At 44.1% G+C, this 18,627-nt stretch overlaps 2 protein-coding genes across 2 annotated transcripts in view; one reads left to right on the top strand and one right to left on the bottom strand.

Moving 5' to 3' along the window:
• Positions 1-4,849, top strand: part of hlcs (holocarboxylase synthetase (biotin-(proprionyl-CoA-carboxylase (ATP-hydrolysing)) ligase)) — a 42,486-nt gene extending 37,637 nt beyond the window's left edge. The window contains exons 9-11 of the mRNA XM_046305490.1: positions 2,546-2,660; positions 2,830-3,043; positions 3,271-4,849. Of these exons, the coding sequence (XP_046161446.1) occupies positions 2,546-2,660; positions 2,830-3,043; positions 3,271-3,442 (501 nt within the window). The 3' untranslated portion in view covers positions 3,443-4,849. The remainder of the gene's footprint in view (positions 1-2,545; positions 2,661-2,829; positions 3,044-3,270) is intronic.
• A 1,484-nt stretch (positions 4,850-6,333) lies between these two features.
• Positions 6,334-18,627, bottom strand: part of LOC123999778 (single-minded homolog 2-like) — a 29,878-nt gene continuing 17,584 nt past the window's right edge. Inside the window, exons 5-12 of the mRNA XM_046305804.1 lie at positions 16,694-16,802; positions 15,528-15,613; positions 13,224-13,423; positions 10,695-10,801; positions 10,197-10,344; positions 9,838-10,003; positions 9,146-9,569; positions 6,334-8,510 (exon numbers count right to left, since the gene is read on the bottom strand). Of these exons, the coding sequence (XP_046161760.1) occupies positions 7,687-8,510; positions 9,146-9,569; positions 9,838-10,003; positions 10,197-10,344; positions 10,695-10,801; positions 13,224-13,423; positions 15,528-15,613; positions 16,694-16,802 (2,064 nt within the window). The 3' untranslated portion in view covers positions 6,334-7,686. The remainder of the gene's footprint in view (positions 8,511-9,145; positions 9,570-9,837; positions 10,004-10,196; positions 10,345-10,694; positions 10,802-13,223; positions 13,424-15,527; positions 15,614-16,693; positions 16,803-18,627) is intronic.

Genomic DNA, 18,627 nt, shown 5'->3' with positions numbered 1-18,627 from the left:
TGTCCCGCAGCAAAGTCCCCGCAGCAATGTTCCAATGCAATGTTCCATCTAGTGGAAGGCCTTCCCAGAATAGTGGAGGCTGTTATAGCAGCAAAGGGGGGACCAACTCCATATTAATACCCATGATTTTGGAATGAGATGTTCAACAAGCAGGTGTCCACTTACTTTTGGACATGTAGTGCATCTCCAAGCTACAGCCATAGACCTGCCCTATCCCAATCCATGTCACTGAGGTTAAGCCTGTCATCACTAGAATACTTTACTTACTGCACTGATACATTTACCATTGGGAGCACTCCTTATGCCAAATAAAGGGCTCCAGGTTTCACACAGCTATTTATGGCCAGTCAGGTGTCCCTCCTTGTTCTGTTCAACGCAATGCACTTCCCTCTCCAAATGGATGGTATGTCTAACTCACTGATCAAAGGTTTCTGTGCTAGAACTCTCCTTTCTCCCCCTCTCTCATTAGGCATCTATTTTACATGGTGTAAGGGCCCGATTTTGCTTCCAGGAGTGTTTGTGTGTGTGTAAGAAAATATATGTGCTGCAGTGTGGGGGTCTGTGATGAGAAACACACTGGTGTCACACTGCCCAGTTGTTTATGGGCTCTGGCCAGTCAGCCAAAGTGTAGAACAAGCCTATGCATGGCACAGGAAATAGTACTAAACATGAAGAAATATCAGCCAACATTTTGCCTAAATATTTCTCTCTTAATCAAGACTAGAGGCCAGGTTTACATGTAGCTGGATTTGCCATTTTTGGAGGTAATGTAGGTCTGTCAAAGCCATTGTAGATGTGTGCCATGAGTTATGGTAAAATATAAACAGACATGGTGGCCGTTTTAAGGGATGTGCTGCAGATGGGGAGAACCTAACTTTCAAAGCATCCCAGACTCAGAAGAGCTGTTCAGGTTGACAGACATACAGTTTGGTATTTTGAACCCGTGTAGACGCTACATTTGCACGATTATGTCATTTCTTGTACAGATTGTTTTTACAGACAGGGCATGTAAAACTAATTATTTTGATCTCTGTCTTAGCTTGTTTTAGAACTAACTATTTCCATGTATAGCATATCATGTCTTACATGTAATACTACATATTTGATTATTTAAGTAATAATGCCCGAGAATCTGGTGTTTGGAGGACATATTGGCACGGTCCTCCAAACACCGGCTTCAAGGACATTATCACTTTTATACAACAGGTTTTACCAACATATTCAAATAATGATTGACATATATCATTAAACATTTTATTTTGATGAATTTATTCATGCTATTTCATCCTTCCACAAGATATAGTTCTGACACAAATCTAGGGTTGGTACCCAAGCTGGCTGGTTGTTTGTTCTATCGGTTGGGTTTCCAGAGACACGACCCAGTTGTTCAGTCTTTTTGTTCTGTATCTATGGACGCGACACAGTCCTTCGTTCTGAATGGTCCATTACCATACTGGCTGGTAATATTCTTATCCCTTGCTAGCTAGCCAACTACATCTAACTTACAGTCATGTCAAACAGTGCTGCCAGAATAACAGCAAAGTAGCTGGATTTGCGTTTGTTTGAACTGTTTTCTAATGACATTTATTTGGATACATCCATAACAATGAGCTAATGATGCACGGTTTGCCTGGCATGGAAATTGTACTATCTCATAAGGACACAGTTGTTCAGAGGAGCTAGCCAACAACACAACTAATACAATCACTTCAAACTGAATCTTGAAAGACCGCAAAGTAGCTGCACTTCATTTTGTTTTTACCTGTTTTCTATTGAAAGTTCTTTGTGTATATCCATAAAAATTATGCTGATTCATGATTTTGACTGGCTGAGAAAAGCTGCCTACCTGTCTGCCACATCCCTTGTCCTGACACGTTCATTACATTGGGACAGCTGGAGATCGAATTTAAATATTGAAACAATGTTGCAAATGTCGGAGAGACAGACAGCAAGGTTTATACAAATCTACATTGTTGAAAACTACATGTTAGTGTAAAATAAATGTGAGAATGTCTTGATGCTTTTAATAGTGGAAATTAAGTTTATAAATTGCCTGGCTGGGCTGATGAGACAGTGGATTGTGCAGTCCGATGGAACAGAGTAAATAGGCATTTTAACGTCATAGATTTAGCTGGTGGTAACTTGTGGAATAGACACTGGCTGGAATGCGGTTTTAACTAATCATCATTCAGGATTAGTCCCACAGTTGTATAAAAGTGGATACGGTATGGTGTACTATATCTCTGTATTTAATAGTACTTTTAATGTATTGATGCGTTACACCAAAAAAATATATATATATTTTACCTCTATTTAACTAGGCAAGTCAGTTAAGCAAATATTTTCAATGACGGCCTAGGAACATTGGGTTAACTGCCTTGTTCAGGGGCAGAACAACATATTTTTTTTTACGTTGTCAGCTCAGGGATTCTATATTACAACCATTCGTTCACTAGTCCAATGCTCCAACCACTAGGCTACCTGCCGCCCCAGTGTATATGTGATATAGAAGTGTATCTCAACGTCAGTTTTGGTCTCGTTGTAGGACATCGACCTACGGGTGAAGTGGCCTAATGACATTTACTACGGTAACCTGATGAAGCTAGGAGGAGTGTTGGTGACATCAACAGTCATGGGACCAACCTTCCATCTCCTCATTGGTCAGAATCCTCTTTTACTTATGTTTATCCAAGTGCAGTATAATGGAGCTTATGTTGAGGACTTAACCTGTTAACTTATAGAAAAAAACAGTGCTTGAATAAAATACCATTTGTTATTCTTGGTGAAGTGTCTTCTCAATGAATGTCTTTAAACAATCTGTTTCTCCAGGCTGTGGCTTTAACGTCAGCAACAGCAACCCCACCATTGCCATCAACGACCTGGTGATGCAGCACAACCGAGAGCATGGCACAAGCCTGGAGGCCCTTAGCTCAGCCCAGCTCATCGGCCGCACCCTCACCTGCCTGGAGCAGCTCATCTCTGACTTCCAAGAACGGGGGTCAGAGGCCGTCCTACCCCTCTACTACAAGAGATGGATGCACAAGTAAGAACTTGGATGGATATTATTTTATACTCTGTAGGCTACCTGTAAAATATACTCCCGCTGCTGCAGTTGCTACTGCTAATCATAATATTAATTGTCATTCAAGAGGAACTTCTTTCCCACACAGACATATTAATAAACACCTCTCACTCTTCAGACATAACATCTAAACATGGAAATTGTGTTTACACTACATTGACCTTGCTGTACCCTCCGTCCTGACTCAGTGGGACCCAGGTGCGTCTGTGGAGTGAGGATGGCCCCCAGGCTGTCGTGGTGGGCCTCGATGACAACGGCTTCCTGCAGGTGCGCTCCGAGGAGCAGGGCGTGGTCTCCGTGCAGCCTGACGGCAACTCCTTTGACATGCTAAGGAACCTGGTGGTCACCAAGCAACGCTAGGATCTTGTATGGATCCCTATAGAGTAGCCCCACCTGGTTGCCTGAAGGGCATTTTAGCCAGGGGCATCATGAAAGAAGATTAGCCAGCTCCTACGTAGCTTGAGTTGGAGATACTCTTAACTATTTGTGAGATCTCACACAACTAATCTGCTAGGGAAAAATACTACTTAATTTTTTCTTTTTTTTTACTTGAGAAAATAACTAATTGACCTAACAATTACTTATCTGCAAGTATAAATACAAATGTTTGCTTATTTTACTTGATAGATTGGCTGAAACCTATTGGGAACTAAAGCATCTGAAATCTTTTGTTAGGATACCATCCCATGGTATTTGGGTAGCTGTTTTTAAAAGTTGGCCTGTTTAGTGTAGTGCGGTGGTAATGGAATTACTTGACTAGTTCATGTATTACATCAGGGTTTCCTAACAGCATACATTTTTGTTGTAGTCCCAGACAAGCACATCTTTATTACATGATCAAATTATAGTTGGCAGCTACAGGATTTCTAAAATACAGTAGTTTATGAAGAATACAAAATTAGTTATTCACCGAACTCACTTATATTCAATTGTACAATAGCATGGTTTAAGTGTAATTTACCAGTAATTTTGTGCAAAGGTTGTGAAGTCAAATTGTCAACACTGATTATTTCCTTTTGTAATGTAGTATTCCATGTAATATCTTTAGTTACAACACTCAAAGGCTCTCGAGAAAGTGCTAGAGGTCGAAACAGTCTTCTTTTCCAGAGGTGTTGACGCGAGTCCTATTAACATGTTAAAACACGTCTTTAGCTTATCACTTGGAAATGTACCAAACTGCTTTGCGTAAAGACGTTGTGATGCTATATTGACATGGGAGGTCACACTTAGATGCAAATGTATTCACTGAGTGCAAACACAATGTGATAGACTGCCCGAAGGCTGGCACCTAATCCCAATTGCTGGACTGTTTATTATTGGTTGCTACTGAGCTACGGGATAACCCAAGCCTGTTGCGCTGAATCATGTATTAACTTATGTTATCTTAGAACGCCATCAATTTAAGAACTGTAAGTTCATATCACTTACTTTAAGCATTGCATTTGATGTTTTGGAGGTTAGAGTGAGATGTTTTTGTTATTCTTTAGGACAGGCATGCTGGATTGCATTCCTTACTTTAAATTTAAGAGACTATAACTGATACTCAATGTCAAACAATAGATAGATATTTGTAAGATAAAGAGGTGATCTGTATATTTTGATAACACACACAATTGATGTAAAACATCAGCACCCTATAACTATGTAATTATGTAATAAATGAATACTGGTTGCAGTTGTATGATGAAAAACTGTTTGGTAAACATATATAAATATGAATTCTCTTGTCATTCCAATAAGAGCTATTATTAAAAACCTATACTGAAATAAATGGTCTTGGATATATCATTTTTCTGACTTGCAATAGTTTGTAGACCATGATACCTTTGCATGGGTATTAGGCATAAGGTGTAGACACATGAACGAATCCCCTAGAGCGGAATTGGCTTTCAAGTCTGCCTCAAAATAATGTTGTTTGCAACAACCCAGTCTCCCATCTAAAGACATGTCATTGGACAACAAGAAGGGGCCTCTTAAACGAAGGTAGGTAGGTTTCCTGTGGCTGTCTTTGCTCTGCTCTCCTTTCTCCATGCCCCTTAAACTGTACTAAAGAGAAAGACACTGTTGATTGAGTCCAGCTTTGCCCAGCAGTGGCTGTAGAGTGAGAGAGGGAGGGGGGAAATAGATTCCCTCCCTCTTCCGGTGGGGGAGTGATGATGTGTGGGTGAGCCCCTTGGTGCAGGTGACCAGGAGGGAGTGAGGATTGGGGTGGGGGGTGCTGGATAAGGAGAAAATATGCATGCCAGCTCCACAAACTGGATGCAGCCCTCAGCTCCATTACAAGCTCATTCCCACCTTCTCGGATTTTAATAAATGTACCCAATATGGTTTCGTCAAAGTTTAGCAGTGCGCTAACAATGTATTCAATGGCAACATTGAGGTTTTTACAGTGCCTGGTTTTGAGTACTGTTACTTTTTGAGGAAACAACATGGTCCTCTGAACTCTGTTGAAAACAACTGGCTTCCAATGTAGCGATTTTGATCAATAAAGATTTAGGTCTTAGCTGCACCGTTCTGATGTAGCTGATGGTGTGTACACTCTGGAGCATCAGCTACAAAGACTCCGGAGTTTCTCAAGCCTAAAGTTCATTAAGCAAATAGCTTACCTCTGGATCCATAAATGGCGCCTCCTCAATATCCTATTTAACAATCTCAGTGGCAGGTCTCAAGGGTCAAAAGGGATCTATCCTCTTTAATATTGGCTGCATAATACCACATCTCAATCCAGCCTCCCCAGAGAGACAGCAGAGCCCTTTGGCTCACCTTCAAATATCAGCTTTTCTTCAAGAAAATCTAGACATGTTGTTTTAAAGGGTAGTTAAATGGGAATCCTTGGCTTCTATGTTTACGCTAACTCTATTCTTTGAGTTATAGAAAACAGAATGAAGTGAAGGATGTAAGATTCAGAAAATAATGGTTGAGAGCTGATATGTTTGCTGAACTTTGTTTGACAAGCATTCTGACATATGTACTGGTTAGATAGGGAATGGTTGACTGACTTCATATCCCATCGTGATGAAACGTAAAAGACTAGCAGGGAAAACAAGCATATGGAGAGGACATTCAGTATTTACATAAACTTTGAAGAGGCTTTGAAAACTAGTGAAAGGTGCATTATTGTATTTGAATGTTTTTATGCTCTATTTGAAACATGCAAATACCCAGTGGTTACCTATAATGTTTATTTGGTGTTACATTGTACATTTTCTGACCTCTGAAATTCATAAAGCACAAATTACACTGTGGCTCTTTTAGGTTGCTTTAGAAATAAATGGGACCATTGTTGATATACTGTACATAACACTGATATGAGAATAATACCGTTTTTATGGAAGTGCCTAGTGCTTTCAGAGCTTCTGCTGATTTGTGTTTGAGTTTAGATGTTAACATGGAGTGTCTCCAGTGGTCCTTGGCTGTCATCGGACTGTCTATGTGTCCTAAGGGGAATGTGGAGGGATGTATGGATACAGAAGACCACAGTGGATGGACAGTTACACACTCCCACATACATATATTTGTATGTCCCATTTTACCAGGTTGATGAGATACAAGCAGGAGAACTATTATTATTATTAACGGACGTAAGGTGTACTTCAAGTTGACCTCATAGAAAGAAAGTAAGAATGTTATATGTAACTATTATATAAAAGTGCTCCATATTTGGACATTTGACGTGATTGATATCATAGCAATGTCCACAAACCTCTTCAATAACCAGATGATATTCACAATGCATTCTGAGGAATAAAGAAGAGCTGAAAATAGAAATGGACAATGACTGTCTGGCATGACATTTCATTTGAATTGTTTATTCAGAATGAAAGCAAACTACCTTGTTTTATTTCATTTCATTTCCCCCAATGCAGTATTTTTTTTTCATTATACTTGTTAGACCCTAGTTTCCTTCATAAATAAGCAAGCTGCTTTGTGTTGCACAATAATAAATAAACACATTACGTATCCAATCTCTGCCATGGGTAGAATATACCAAATTAATTCCAACTTCAAAAGAGGATGAAGGATATTTTCCATCATTACTGTGTGCAAGACATTGTCCACGTTCAATACTTTTGCAACTGTAATTTTTCTGTTGGCATAATTTATACGCGCATTGGAAACAGTTTGCACTTGAACTAGCTTGCGAATTGGGTTGAACTCATGCTACATTCTATAGTCTCTTCTTGTTCGGGTCTGTAGGATAGGTACCTCTATGAGTTACAACATTAGAGGGGTGTATTCTTCACAGGCAATTTGTACCTCAAATGATGTACTGTATGGCTCAAAGGTGATTGAGGTCTTATCAAAATAAATGGCTTTGAACTAGAATGTGGCAATGCATTACATATGCTATTGGCTAAACTGTATGCCAAAAATATAATGTATTCAAGAAACCTGAAATTCCTGGCTGTTCCTTACAGGAGCAGGTTTATCTGTGTATAAAGCATCGGGAAAAACAGAAATGGGGGTCCCCAGAAAGTGACTCGACTTATGTCTGACACAGTAACATAGTCACTGATACAGCTTTTGGTCATGGTCTGTTTCTGACCAAAAAGACGGAAGTCTAAGGGTGTCTGTCCCTTCTTGACCTTCAATCCCAGGCCGTGTCACCTCTCGTTGGTGATGATGACGGACGTGCCGATGTAATGAGGGATCTCCCTGTGGGTCTCAGGGGAGGAGCCAGAGGCGGGGCTTTGGCTCTTATAGCCATAAGAACCCATTTCATCACCACGGTAACCGTAGCTGTCCGACAAATGGCCGAGGGCAGCATAGGGCGGGGCCTGGAAGGAGCTGTGTTTGGCCAAGACGTGGTGGAGGTTCAAAGACATGTACGGAGCCTGGGCCGGCAGGCCTGCCCCAACTCCCACCCCCATCCCAACCCCAACTTCAACTCCCACCCCCATCCCAACCCCAACTTCAACTCCAACCCCCATCCACATCCTCCTCTCCCCCGCCTCAGGCTCCAGCAGCTTGGGGGTCCTCCGCTCCCAATTGCTGTCCGTGTGCTCCAAGGGGCCAGTGGCACTGTGGCTGTAGGGGGACTCCATCATACACAGCCTCCTGTGCTGCTCCAGCACCACCTGCATGGGGAAGGGCTGGCCCAGGCCATGGAGAGACCCGGACTGCTTATAGCTCGCCTTCTCCAGCACAGAGCTACTCAGCAGAGGACAGGACAAAGGCTTCTCCCCTACTATGCAACCACCTCCCTCTGAGATCTTGTGGAGGTGGTCTCGGTTGAACGGCAGCTTGCTGTCCTCTTTCGTGGCCTGTGACTGGGAGGGCAGGCGGTCCTCTGTGTTCTTCCTCTGGCCAAGTGTGTGATGCTCGTAGGGCTCTTCCTTGTACCTGCTGATAGGGCGCAGGGTCGCACAGCTGGAGAGGACGCCATGGAGGGGTTCGCTGGGGGGGTACCCCCTGCTCGCTGTAGGGCCTGTGAAGAAATGAAATGCTCCATGAGATTCAGACTAAAATGCTATGGAGGCTATAGCCAGACACCTCTAGAAGTTTGGTAAGTCACTGGTTTTAAGACTTGCTGCCACACCAATCTATCCCTTATACATTTTTAAATGATGGGGCACTACTACCACATAGCAATTCAATTGGTACAGCACTTTCAGTAATGGTGCAACAAATATAGCCTCTTACAAGGCACGTCTCAAAATATGTTAATGAGCCAGAAACAATAATACCATGCATCCACTAGTGGTCAAAAGGATTTTGGCGCTCAAAAAATACGGTACGGTACTGTATTCTGTGAGACTGAATTACAGTATCATTTGAAATATAGCAATTCATTCCCCGCCCACAAATGTTCCCAGAATGCACCCTCATTTACAGTATGCTGCAGTAAAATGATTCTCAGTATTTGACTTGATAATACCCCAAATTTCCGTATCAATTACAGTTTTCAGTTACAGTGTACCTTTTCTGGTTAAATGTAGCATTGCTAGTGTAAACTGATTATATCAGTTAGTGGTGCATTTAAAAGCTTGTGGAAAGAGCTCTGCGTTCCTCAGCACTGATTGGGAGCCTGCCTTTCCCCATGCTTTTGAGGCAGAGCCATACCGGAATACGCTGCTGCAGTGGCAGTGGTGATGGCACACGATGCAACAGAGCGCCTCGGGGCGTGACCGGGATGGCTTTTGGCGTTGGCACAGCTCCAGCGCTCCTCGCCCCCTCGATCCTGCAGGGAGCTGAGCAGCTGCCGGGCGGCCAGGCTGGGGGAAGCCGGGGAGGGCGAGGCGGAAGAGGAACCCTGGGTGGGTCGCACCCTCCTCTGGGAGTCCGTGTGGGGTAGGTGCCCATATGGGTTGGGGAAGGAGAGCCCATACGGGGCGCTGATGCTAAACAGGACCTCTTCAGCTTCTGGGCCTCCAGAGGGGCCAGAGCTCTGCCCCTGGCAGGGGGTCAGGGTGTACGGGGGGCTCTCCTTCCAGGCCTCTCCTTGGGGGGAGCAGTCCAGCTTGTCTGGATGGTAGGTGATGTTGGGCTGGAGGTGGAGGTAATAGACAGCAGGTTATGGTGGTGTTGTTATTTTCTATCAAGACAGGCAATGAGGACAGTGCTGAGTACAGCTCATTTGTTGAGCTATGACAAAGAATCAAGTCACTTTGTTATATTTTCCTTTTCAAGAGGAAAGTTACTGATTGTGAATAGTCTCCTCTTTTTCCAAACTGGCAAATGCTATTCATCATAATATCGGCTACTGTATGTGCATATGAACAGTATTAGTAACTCGGTGTGAGGAGCAGTAGTACCTGAGGGTAGGGGGCTGTTTTGAGTTTGCTCTTGATCTTGACTGCTTTGGCCTTATGTTGTTTGCGGGGGTCCTGAGAGGAGGCCGGGCCACTCTTAAAGACCAAGCTGGATTTGGCCGCTCGACTCTGCTCCTGAGACAGCTGCATATCTTTATATTCTACGTCCCTGTGGCGAGACATATACATACAGCACAGAACAGCTTGGATTAGCATAACACACACACACACCGGGTGCACCACCTTACAAACCCAGACTTTCTTCCCCGAAATGTCCAAGACTATTAAATTGACTTTTTTTTTAGGACATGATTCACCTGTCACAGCACCACTCAGGTCGAAAGGTGAAAGTGTTGACTCACGTGAGAACATAGTTGACACTGACGATGCAGTGGGGTCTGGAGGAGCGGCTGTTGTGGACGATGGTGGCGTAGCTCTGCACCCACACCCAGCCCCCGTGCTTGGACAACATACGGTAGTACTTAGTGGTGACCTGCCCTTTCACCAACACTGCAGAAGAGGGAGGGGTGAGAGAGAAAGATGGGGATGAGAGATCAAATCCCAGACTGCACTGTGCCTGGGTAAAAGACTGAGGGAGAGAAAGAGAAGTGCACATAGCTATAGAATGCAGACAGAATGCTTGGGAGAGATAGACTGCAAAAGGCTCAGTTCCATTGACATACTCATGAATACCTTGAGTCATGAATACTGTATCATTTTTATTTTCCTCTTAAACCTGCATGGGTATTTTGTGAGAAACTCCACAGTTGCCACTTACAGAAACCCTAACCCTCTCAAGGAGAGTGTGGGTTGTTTAGTTAGAAGTCTCACAATGTGGCCACAGAGGGGGACTGACTCACAGAGGTGGTGAGCGAAGCGTAGATGGAATGCGTCACAGCCGTGCACGTGGTGGTATAGTGTCTTCTCGATCAGGTCCTGGGGTTCGTGTCCCGTCAACTCAGCCACCCTTGAATACAGAGTTCAGGAGTCAAAAGCAAAACATTTTAAATCATGATGTTCACATCCTTTGTTGTGTTTGGTTTTTATTTTAATTATATTTTTCTGTCTCATTTTACATAGGTTATGTTTTTCCCCCTCCCTCCCTCCCTCCCTCCCTCCCTCCCTCCCTCCCTCCCTCCCTCCCTCCCTCCCTCCCTCCCTCCCTCCCTCCCTCATATTAATATAGCACTTCTTCCGTGGCCTCCAACTGCTCTTAAACGCGAGTAAAACCAAATGCATGCTTTTCAACCGATCGCTGCCTGCACCCGCATGCCCGACTAGCATCACCACCCTGGATGGTTCCGACCTTGAATATGTGGACATCTATAAGTACCTAGGTGTCTGGCTAGACTGCAAACTCTCCTTCCAGACTCACATCAAACATCTCCAATCGAAAATCAAATTAAGAGTCGGCTTTCTATTCCGCAACAAAGCCTCCTTCACTCACGCCGCCAAGCTTACCCTAGTAAAACTGACTATCCTACCGATCCTCGACTTCGGCGATGTCATCTACAAAATGGCTTCCAACACTCTACTCAGCAAACTGGATCCAGTCTATCACAGTGCCATCCGTTTTGTCACTAAAGCACCTTATACCACCCACCACTGCGACTTGTATGCTCTAGTCGGCTGGCCCTCACTACATATTCGTCGCCAGACCCACTGGCTCCAGGTCATCTACAAGTCCATGCTAGGTAACGCTCCGCCTTATCTCAGTTCACTGGTCACGATGGCAACACCCATCCGTAGCACCTCCCTCCCTCCCTCCCTCCCTCATATTAATATAGCACTTCTTCCGTGGCCTCCAACTGCTCTTAAACGCGAGTAAAACCAAATGCATGCTTTTCAACCGATCGCTGCCTGCACCCGCATGCCCGACTAGCATCACCACCCTGGATGGTTCCGACCTTGAATATGTGGACATCTATAAGTGCCTAGGTGTCTGGCTAGACTGCAAACTCTCCTTCCAGACTCACATCAAACATCTCCAATCGAAAATCAAATTAAGAGTCGGCTTTCTATTCCGCAACAAAGCCTCCTTCACTCACACCGCCAAGCTTACCCTAGTAAAACTGACTATCCTACCGATCCTCGACTTCGGCGATGTCATCTACAAAATGGCTTCCAACACTCTACTCAGCAAACTGGATCCAGTCTATCACAGTGCCATCCGTTTTGTCACTAAAGCACCTTATACCACCCACCACTGCGACTTGTATGCTCTAGTCGGCTGGCCCTCACTACATATTCGTCGCCAGACCCACTGGCTCAGGTCATCTACAAGTCCATGCTAGGTAACGCTCCGCCTTATCTCAGTTCACTGGTCACGATGGCAACACCCATCCGTAGCACGCGCTCCAGCAGGTGTATCTCACTGATCATCCCTAAAGCCAACACCTCATTTGGCCGCCTTTCGTTCCAGTATTCTGCTAACTGTGACTGGAACGAACTGCAAAAATCGCTGAAGTTGGAGACTTTTATCTCCCTCACCAACTTCAAACATCACTATCCGAGCAGCTAACCGATCGCTGCAGCTGTACATAGTCTATTGGTAAATAGCCCACCCATTTTCATCTACCTCATTCCCATACTGTTTTTACACTGTTTTTTATTTATTTACTTTTCTGCTCTTTTGCACACCAATATCTCTACCTGTACATGACCATCTGATCATTTATCACTCCAGTGTTAATCTGCAAAATTGTATTATTCACCTACCTCCTCATGCCTTTTGCACACATTGTATATAGACTGCCCATTTTTTCTACTGTGTTATTGACTTGTTAATGGTTTACTCCAGGTGTAACCCTGTGTTGTCTGTTCACACTGCTATGCTTTATCTTGGCCAGGTCGCAGTTGCAAATGAGAACTTGTTCTCAACTAGCCTACCTGGTTAAATAAAGGTGAAATAAAATAAATAAATAAAAATACAACAGTAGCTAAAACGGGGAGAAGTTTGTCCATAATAAAGCTCTGCTCTACCTTCTTAACAGCACTATCAACAAGGCAGGTCCTACAGGCCATAGTTTTTCGCACCTGGACTACTGTTCAGTCGTGTGGTCAGGTGCTACAAAGAGGGACTTAGGAAAATTGCAATTGGCTCAGAACAGGGCAGCACGGCTGGCCCTTGGATGTACACAGAGAGCTAATATTAATAATGTGCATATCAATCTCTCCTGGCTCAAAGTGGAGGAGAGATTGACTTCATCACTACTTGTATTTGTGAGAGGTATTGACATGTTGAATGCACTGGGCTGTCTGTTTGAACTACTGGCGCACAGCTCGGACACCCATGCATACCCCACAAGACATGCCATAAGAGACTGTATAAACTGCCTTAATTTCACAGGAACCCAGGAAGAGTAGCTGCTGCCCACTCACTCCCATACCTAGAGTCCAGGAAGATGAGCTTGAGGTCCAGGCTGGCCCTGAACATGAACATGTTACTATGGAGCTTGATCTCTGTGATACCACTGGGAGGCAGGGAGTGGCCCACCGCCACCAGACCCACGATCTGATAACACGAGTCAAACAGTGCCATGTCCATCACGTACTGACGGATCTTCAAATACCCACTGCAGTGGATCACCTGCGGAGCAGAGAGATGAGAGGGGCTTTACACAGCAATATAGAGATAGATACAGATACAGACATAGATATAGCTAGACAGAGAGGCTTTACACCTTGCCTTATGTGTCCAGAATGTGGTTTTGTGTCCACATTTAGGTTGAGCAGAGAGTTAGATACGGTAGATTGAGATACAACATTGTTGGTAATGCAGCAAACTTGCTCTCACTAACTCCATGAAAGCAAGAGCAGGCTCAAACTCAGCCTGCACCCCACTAAGTGCCCCTCTCCACTCCCCCTTCCTCCACTGCTCCCCTAAAGCCCTCCCCCCCTGGAACAGCCACGTGCCTAGATGCTAATGGCTCTATTTATCTTCCTCACTTCCTGTTAACCTATACTTGTCCGGCCATTCAGTAGCGGCCGCCCAGTTCACACAGATGATTTATTCTACTACTTAACATAAACGGCTTGTTTATTGGCAATGTACAGTTGAAGTCGGAAGATTACATACACTTAGGTTGGAGTCATTAAAACTCGCTTTTCAACCACCACAAATTTCTTGTTAACAAACTATAGTTTTGGCAAGTCGGTTAGGACATCTACTTAGTGCATGACACAAGTAATTTTTCCAACAATTGTTTACAGACAAATTATTTCACTTATAATTCACTGTATGACAATTCCAGTGGGTCAGAAGTTTACATACATTAAGTTGACTGTGCCTTTAAACAGCTTAGAAAATTCCAGAAAATGATGTCATGGCTTTAGAAGCTTCTGATAGGCTAATTGACATAATTTGAGTCAATTGGAGGTGTACCTGTGGATGTATTTCAAGGCCTACCTCCAAACGCAGTGCCTCTTTGCTTGACATCATGGGAAAATCTAAATAAATCAGCCAAGACCTCAGAAAAAAACATTGTAGACCTCCACAAGTCTGGTTCATCCTTGGGAGCAATTTCCAAACCCCTGAAGGTACCACATACTTTGGTGCGAAAAGTTAAAACCAATCCCAGAACAACAGCAAAGGACCTTGTGAAGATGCTGGAGGAAACAGGTACAAAAGTATCTATATCCACAGTAAAACGAGTCCTATCTCGACATAACCTGAAAGGCCGCTCAGCAAGGAAGAAGCCACTGCTCCAAAACCGCCATAAAAAAGCCGGACAAAGGTTTGCAACTGCACATGGGGACAAAGATTGTACTTTTGGAGAAATGTTCTCTGGCCTGATGAAACAAAAATAGAACAGTTTGAAATTGCTTAAGGACAACAAAGTCAAGGTATTGGAGTGGCCATCACAAAACCCTGACCTCAATCCCATAGAACATTTGTGGGCAGAACTGAAAAAGACTGTGCGAGCAAGGAGGCCTACAAATCTGATTCAGTTACACCAGCTCTTTCAGGAGGAATGGGCAAAAATTCATCCAACTTATTGTGGGAAGCTTATGGAAGGCTACCCAAAACGTTTAACCCAAGTTAAACAATTTATAGGCAATGCTACCAAATCTGACCCACTGGGAATGTGATGAAATAAATTATTCTCTCTACTATTATTCTGACATTTCACAACCTTAAAATAAAGCGGTGATCCTAACTGACCTAAGAGGGCATTTTTACTCTGATTAAATGTGGGGAATAGTGAAACTGATTTTAAATATATTTGGCTAAAGTGTATGTAAACTTCCGACTTCAACTGTAAATTTACAACAGATCTCAATTGCAATTTGCTAGGCGATGTATATTATAGGGGACGAGGGGAAGAAGTAGGGAGTGAAGAATATTGCCGTTGCATCCAGAAAGGAGGGTTTTAGAAGAGGTAGTTGTTGTTGGAGATTTGAGTGAGTCAAGTGGAAATACTGCAGCTGCTGAGACTCTCAGACAAACAATATGCAGTTTCAAATAACCTGTTAACACTGCAATAACACTATAATAACATTATAGCCTCAATTGAACTATTTGTTTTGAACTGACACATTTCAATTGTAGGTGTTAAATTTGAATTAGTTACTCTCTTATATTTCTCTCCTATATTGATATTCATGTTTACTACTTCCAGAGACGCAGATTATCATGGAATACAGAAACTAGGAAATGTGATTTCAAATATTTAATTTCATTATAGTAGTACCTTATATCCTCCACATGTCAGTCCTGCATTACGCTTGGCCAATACACACTTCATCCTCAGGAAAAAAGAGCGCTCAATTTCGTACTCTGTAACACACACACACACACACACACACACACACACACACACACACACACACACACACACACACACACACACACACACACACACACACACACACACACACACACACACACACACACACACACACACACACACACACACACACACACACACACACACACACACACACACACACACAGAGAGACAGACACAGACAGAGAGAGGAGACATAGACAAAATAAAAACATTTCACCACCACAGTCACACACACAAACCCTGGTTAAATGTCCTTGAGCTGTTCTTGTCTATTAATATTCTGTATTATGTCATGTTTTGTGTGGACCCCAGGAAGAGTAGCTGCTGCTTTCGCAAACAGCTAATGGGGATCCTAACCAAATACCAATACCAAATAAAGCAGAAAATGTAGATGTGGCTAGCCTGCGTGTGTGTGTGTGTGTGTGTGTGTGTGTGTGTGTGTGTGTGTGTGTGTGTGTGTGTGTGTGTGTGTGTGTGTGTGTGTGTGTGTGTGTGTGTGTGTGTGTGTGTGTGTGTGTGTGTGTGTGTGTGTGTGTGTGTGGGGGGGGGGGTGCTGTTATCACATAAGACTTCAGATGCTGCTCCTAGACTTAGATAATGAAAACCTGCCTGCTGCTCTGAGAGAGAGAGAGAGAGAGAGAGAGAGAGAGAGAGAGAGAGAGAGAGAGAGAGAGAGAGAGAGAGAGAGAGAGAGAGAGAGAGAGAGAGAGAGAGAGAGAGAGAGAGGCTGCCTGAGTATTATCTTGTATTATGCATCATGGTGCTACACATTGTACTTTGTACACAAGTACTATGTTGTTATAGTTGCCTTCCTTCTTACGGTAGAGGTAGACCTCATTGAAGTAGCAACACTGTTACTTAGAAACGTACAGAGAGTTGAGTACATTTTGCATGAGGGAAAATCGTGATCAACTGACTTGTTTCGGAGAGAGACAGAAGTAGAAAGGGAAAGGAAATGGAAAGAAAGACAGAGACAGAGAAAGAATAAGAAAGACAGAAAGAGAGGAAGAAAAAAGGAGAAAGAGAAAATAGAACAGTAGAGTGAATGAATCTAGCATGTTAGGCACCTTGCAGGAAGTGATGGTGGAGGGGCTGATGGGCGCTGAGCACGGCCGTCATCTCATCATGGTCTGATTGGTGGATGTACTCAAATATACTGTTGCCCGTCAGCTCCACCTGACAGAAACAAATCAATCAAATCAAATGTTATTTGTCACATGAGCTGAATACAACAGGTGAAATGCTTACTTACAAGCCCTAAACGAACCATGCTTAAGAAGTTTTAAGAAAAATAAGTGATAATATAGATGTATAAAGAATAGAAAATGAAATAACAAATAATTAAACGGCAGCAGTAAAATAGCAATAGCGAGGCTACATACAGGGGGTACCGATACTGAGTCAATGTGGAGGCTACATACAGGGGGTACCAGTACAGAGTCAATGTGGAGGCTATATACAGGGGGTACCGGTACAGAGTCAATGTGGAGGCTACATACAGGGGGTACCGATACTGAGTCAATGTGGAGGCTACATACAGGGGGTACCAGTACTGAGTCAATGTGGAGGCTACATACAGGGGGTACCGATACTGAGTCAATGTGGAGGCTACATACAGGGGGTACCAGTACTGAGTCAATGTGGAGGCTACATACAGGGGGTACCGGTACAGAGTCAATGTGGAGGCTACATACAGGGGTACCGATACTGAGTCAATGTGGAGGCTACATACAGGGGTACCAGTACTGAGTCAATGTGGAGGCTACATACAGGGGTACCGGTACAGAGTCAATGTGGAGGCTACATACAGGGGTACCAGTACTGAGTCAATGTGGAGGCTACATACAGGGGTACCGGTACAGAGTCAATGTGGAGGCTATATACAGGGGGTACCAGTACTGAGTCAATGTGGAGGCTACATACAGGGGGTACCGGTACAGAGTCAATGTGGAGGCTACATACACGGGGTACCGGTACTGAGTCAATGTGGAGGCTACATACAGGGGGTACCAGTACTGAGTCAATGTGGAGGCTACATACAGGGGGTACCGGTACAGAGTCAATGTGGAGGCTACATACAGGGGGTACCAGTACTGAGTCAATGTGGAGGCTACATACAGGGGGTACCGGTACAGAGTCAATGTGGAGGCTATATACAGGGGGTACCAGTACTGAGTCAATGTGGAGGCTACATACAGGGGGTACCGGTACAGAGTCAATGTGGAGGCTACATACACGGGGTACCGGTACTGAGTCAATGTGGAGGCTACATACAGGGGGTACCAGTACAGAGTCAATGTGGAGGCTACATACAGGGGGTACCAGTACAGAGTCAATGTGGAGGCTACATACAGGGGGTACCAGTACAGAGTCAATGTGGAGGCTACATACAGGGGGTACCGATACAGAGTCAATGTGGAGGCTACATACAGGGGGTACCAGTACAGAGTCAATGTGGAGGCTATATACAGGGGGTACCGGTACAGAGTCCATGTGGAGGCTATATACAGGGAGTACCGGTACAGAGTCAATGTGGAGGCTATATACAGGGAGTACCGGTACAGAGTCAATGTGGAGGCTATATACAGGGAGTACCGGTACAGAGTCAATGTGGAGGTTACATACAGGGTTACTGGTACAGAGTCAATTTGGAGTTTACATACAGGGGGTACCGGTACAGAGTCAATGTGGAGGTTACATAAAGGGGGTACCGGTACAGAGTCAATTTGGAGGTTACATACAGGGGGTACCGGTACAGAGTCAATGTGGGGGCTATATACAAGGGGTACCGGTACAGAGTCAATGTGGAGGCTATATACAGGGGGTACCGGTACAGAGTCAATTTGGAGGCTATATACAGGGAGTACCGGTACAGAGTCCATGTGGAGTCTATATACAGGGGGTACCGGTACAGAGTCAATGTGGAGGCTATATACAGGGGGTACCAGTACAGAGTCAATGTGGAGGCTATATACAGGGGGTACCGGTACAGAGTCAATGT

Source organism: Oncorhynchus gorbuscha, linkage group LG16 (assembly GCF_021184085.1).
Source record: "Oncorhynchus gorbuscha isolate QuinsamMale2020 ecotype Even-year linkage group LG16, OgorEven_v1.0, whole genome shotgun sequence".
In the NCBI taxonomy this organism is placed as follows: domain Eukaryota; kingdom Metazoa; phylum Chordata; class Actinopteri; order Salmoniformes; family Salmonidae; genus Oncorhynchus; species Oncorhynchus gorbuscha.
Note: the sequence above shows the minus strand (reverse complement) of the source record. Positions and strands in the feature narration are given on the sequence as shown.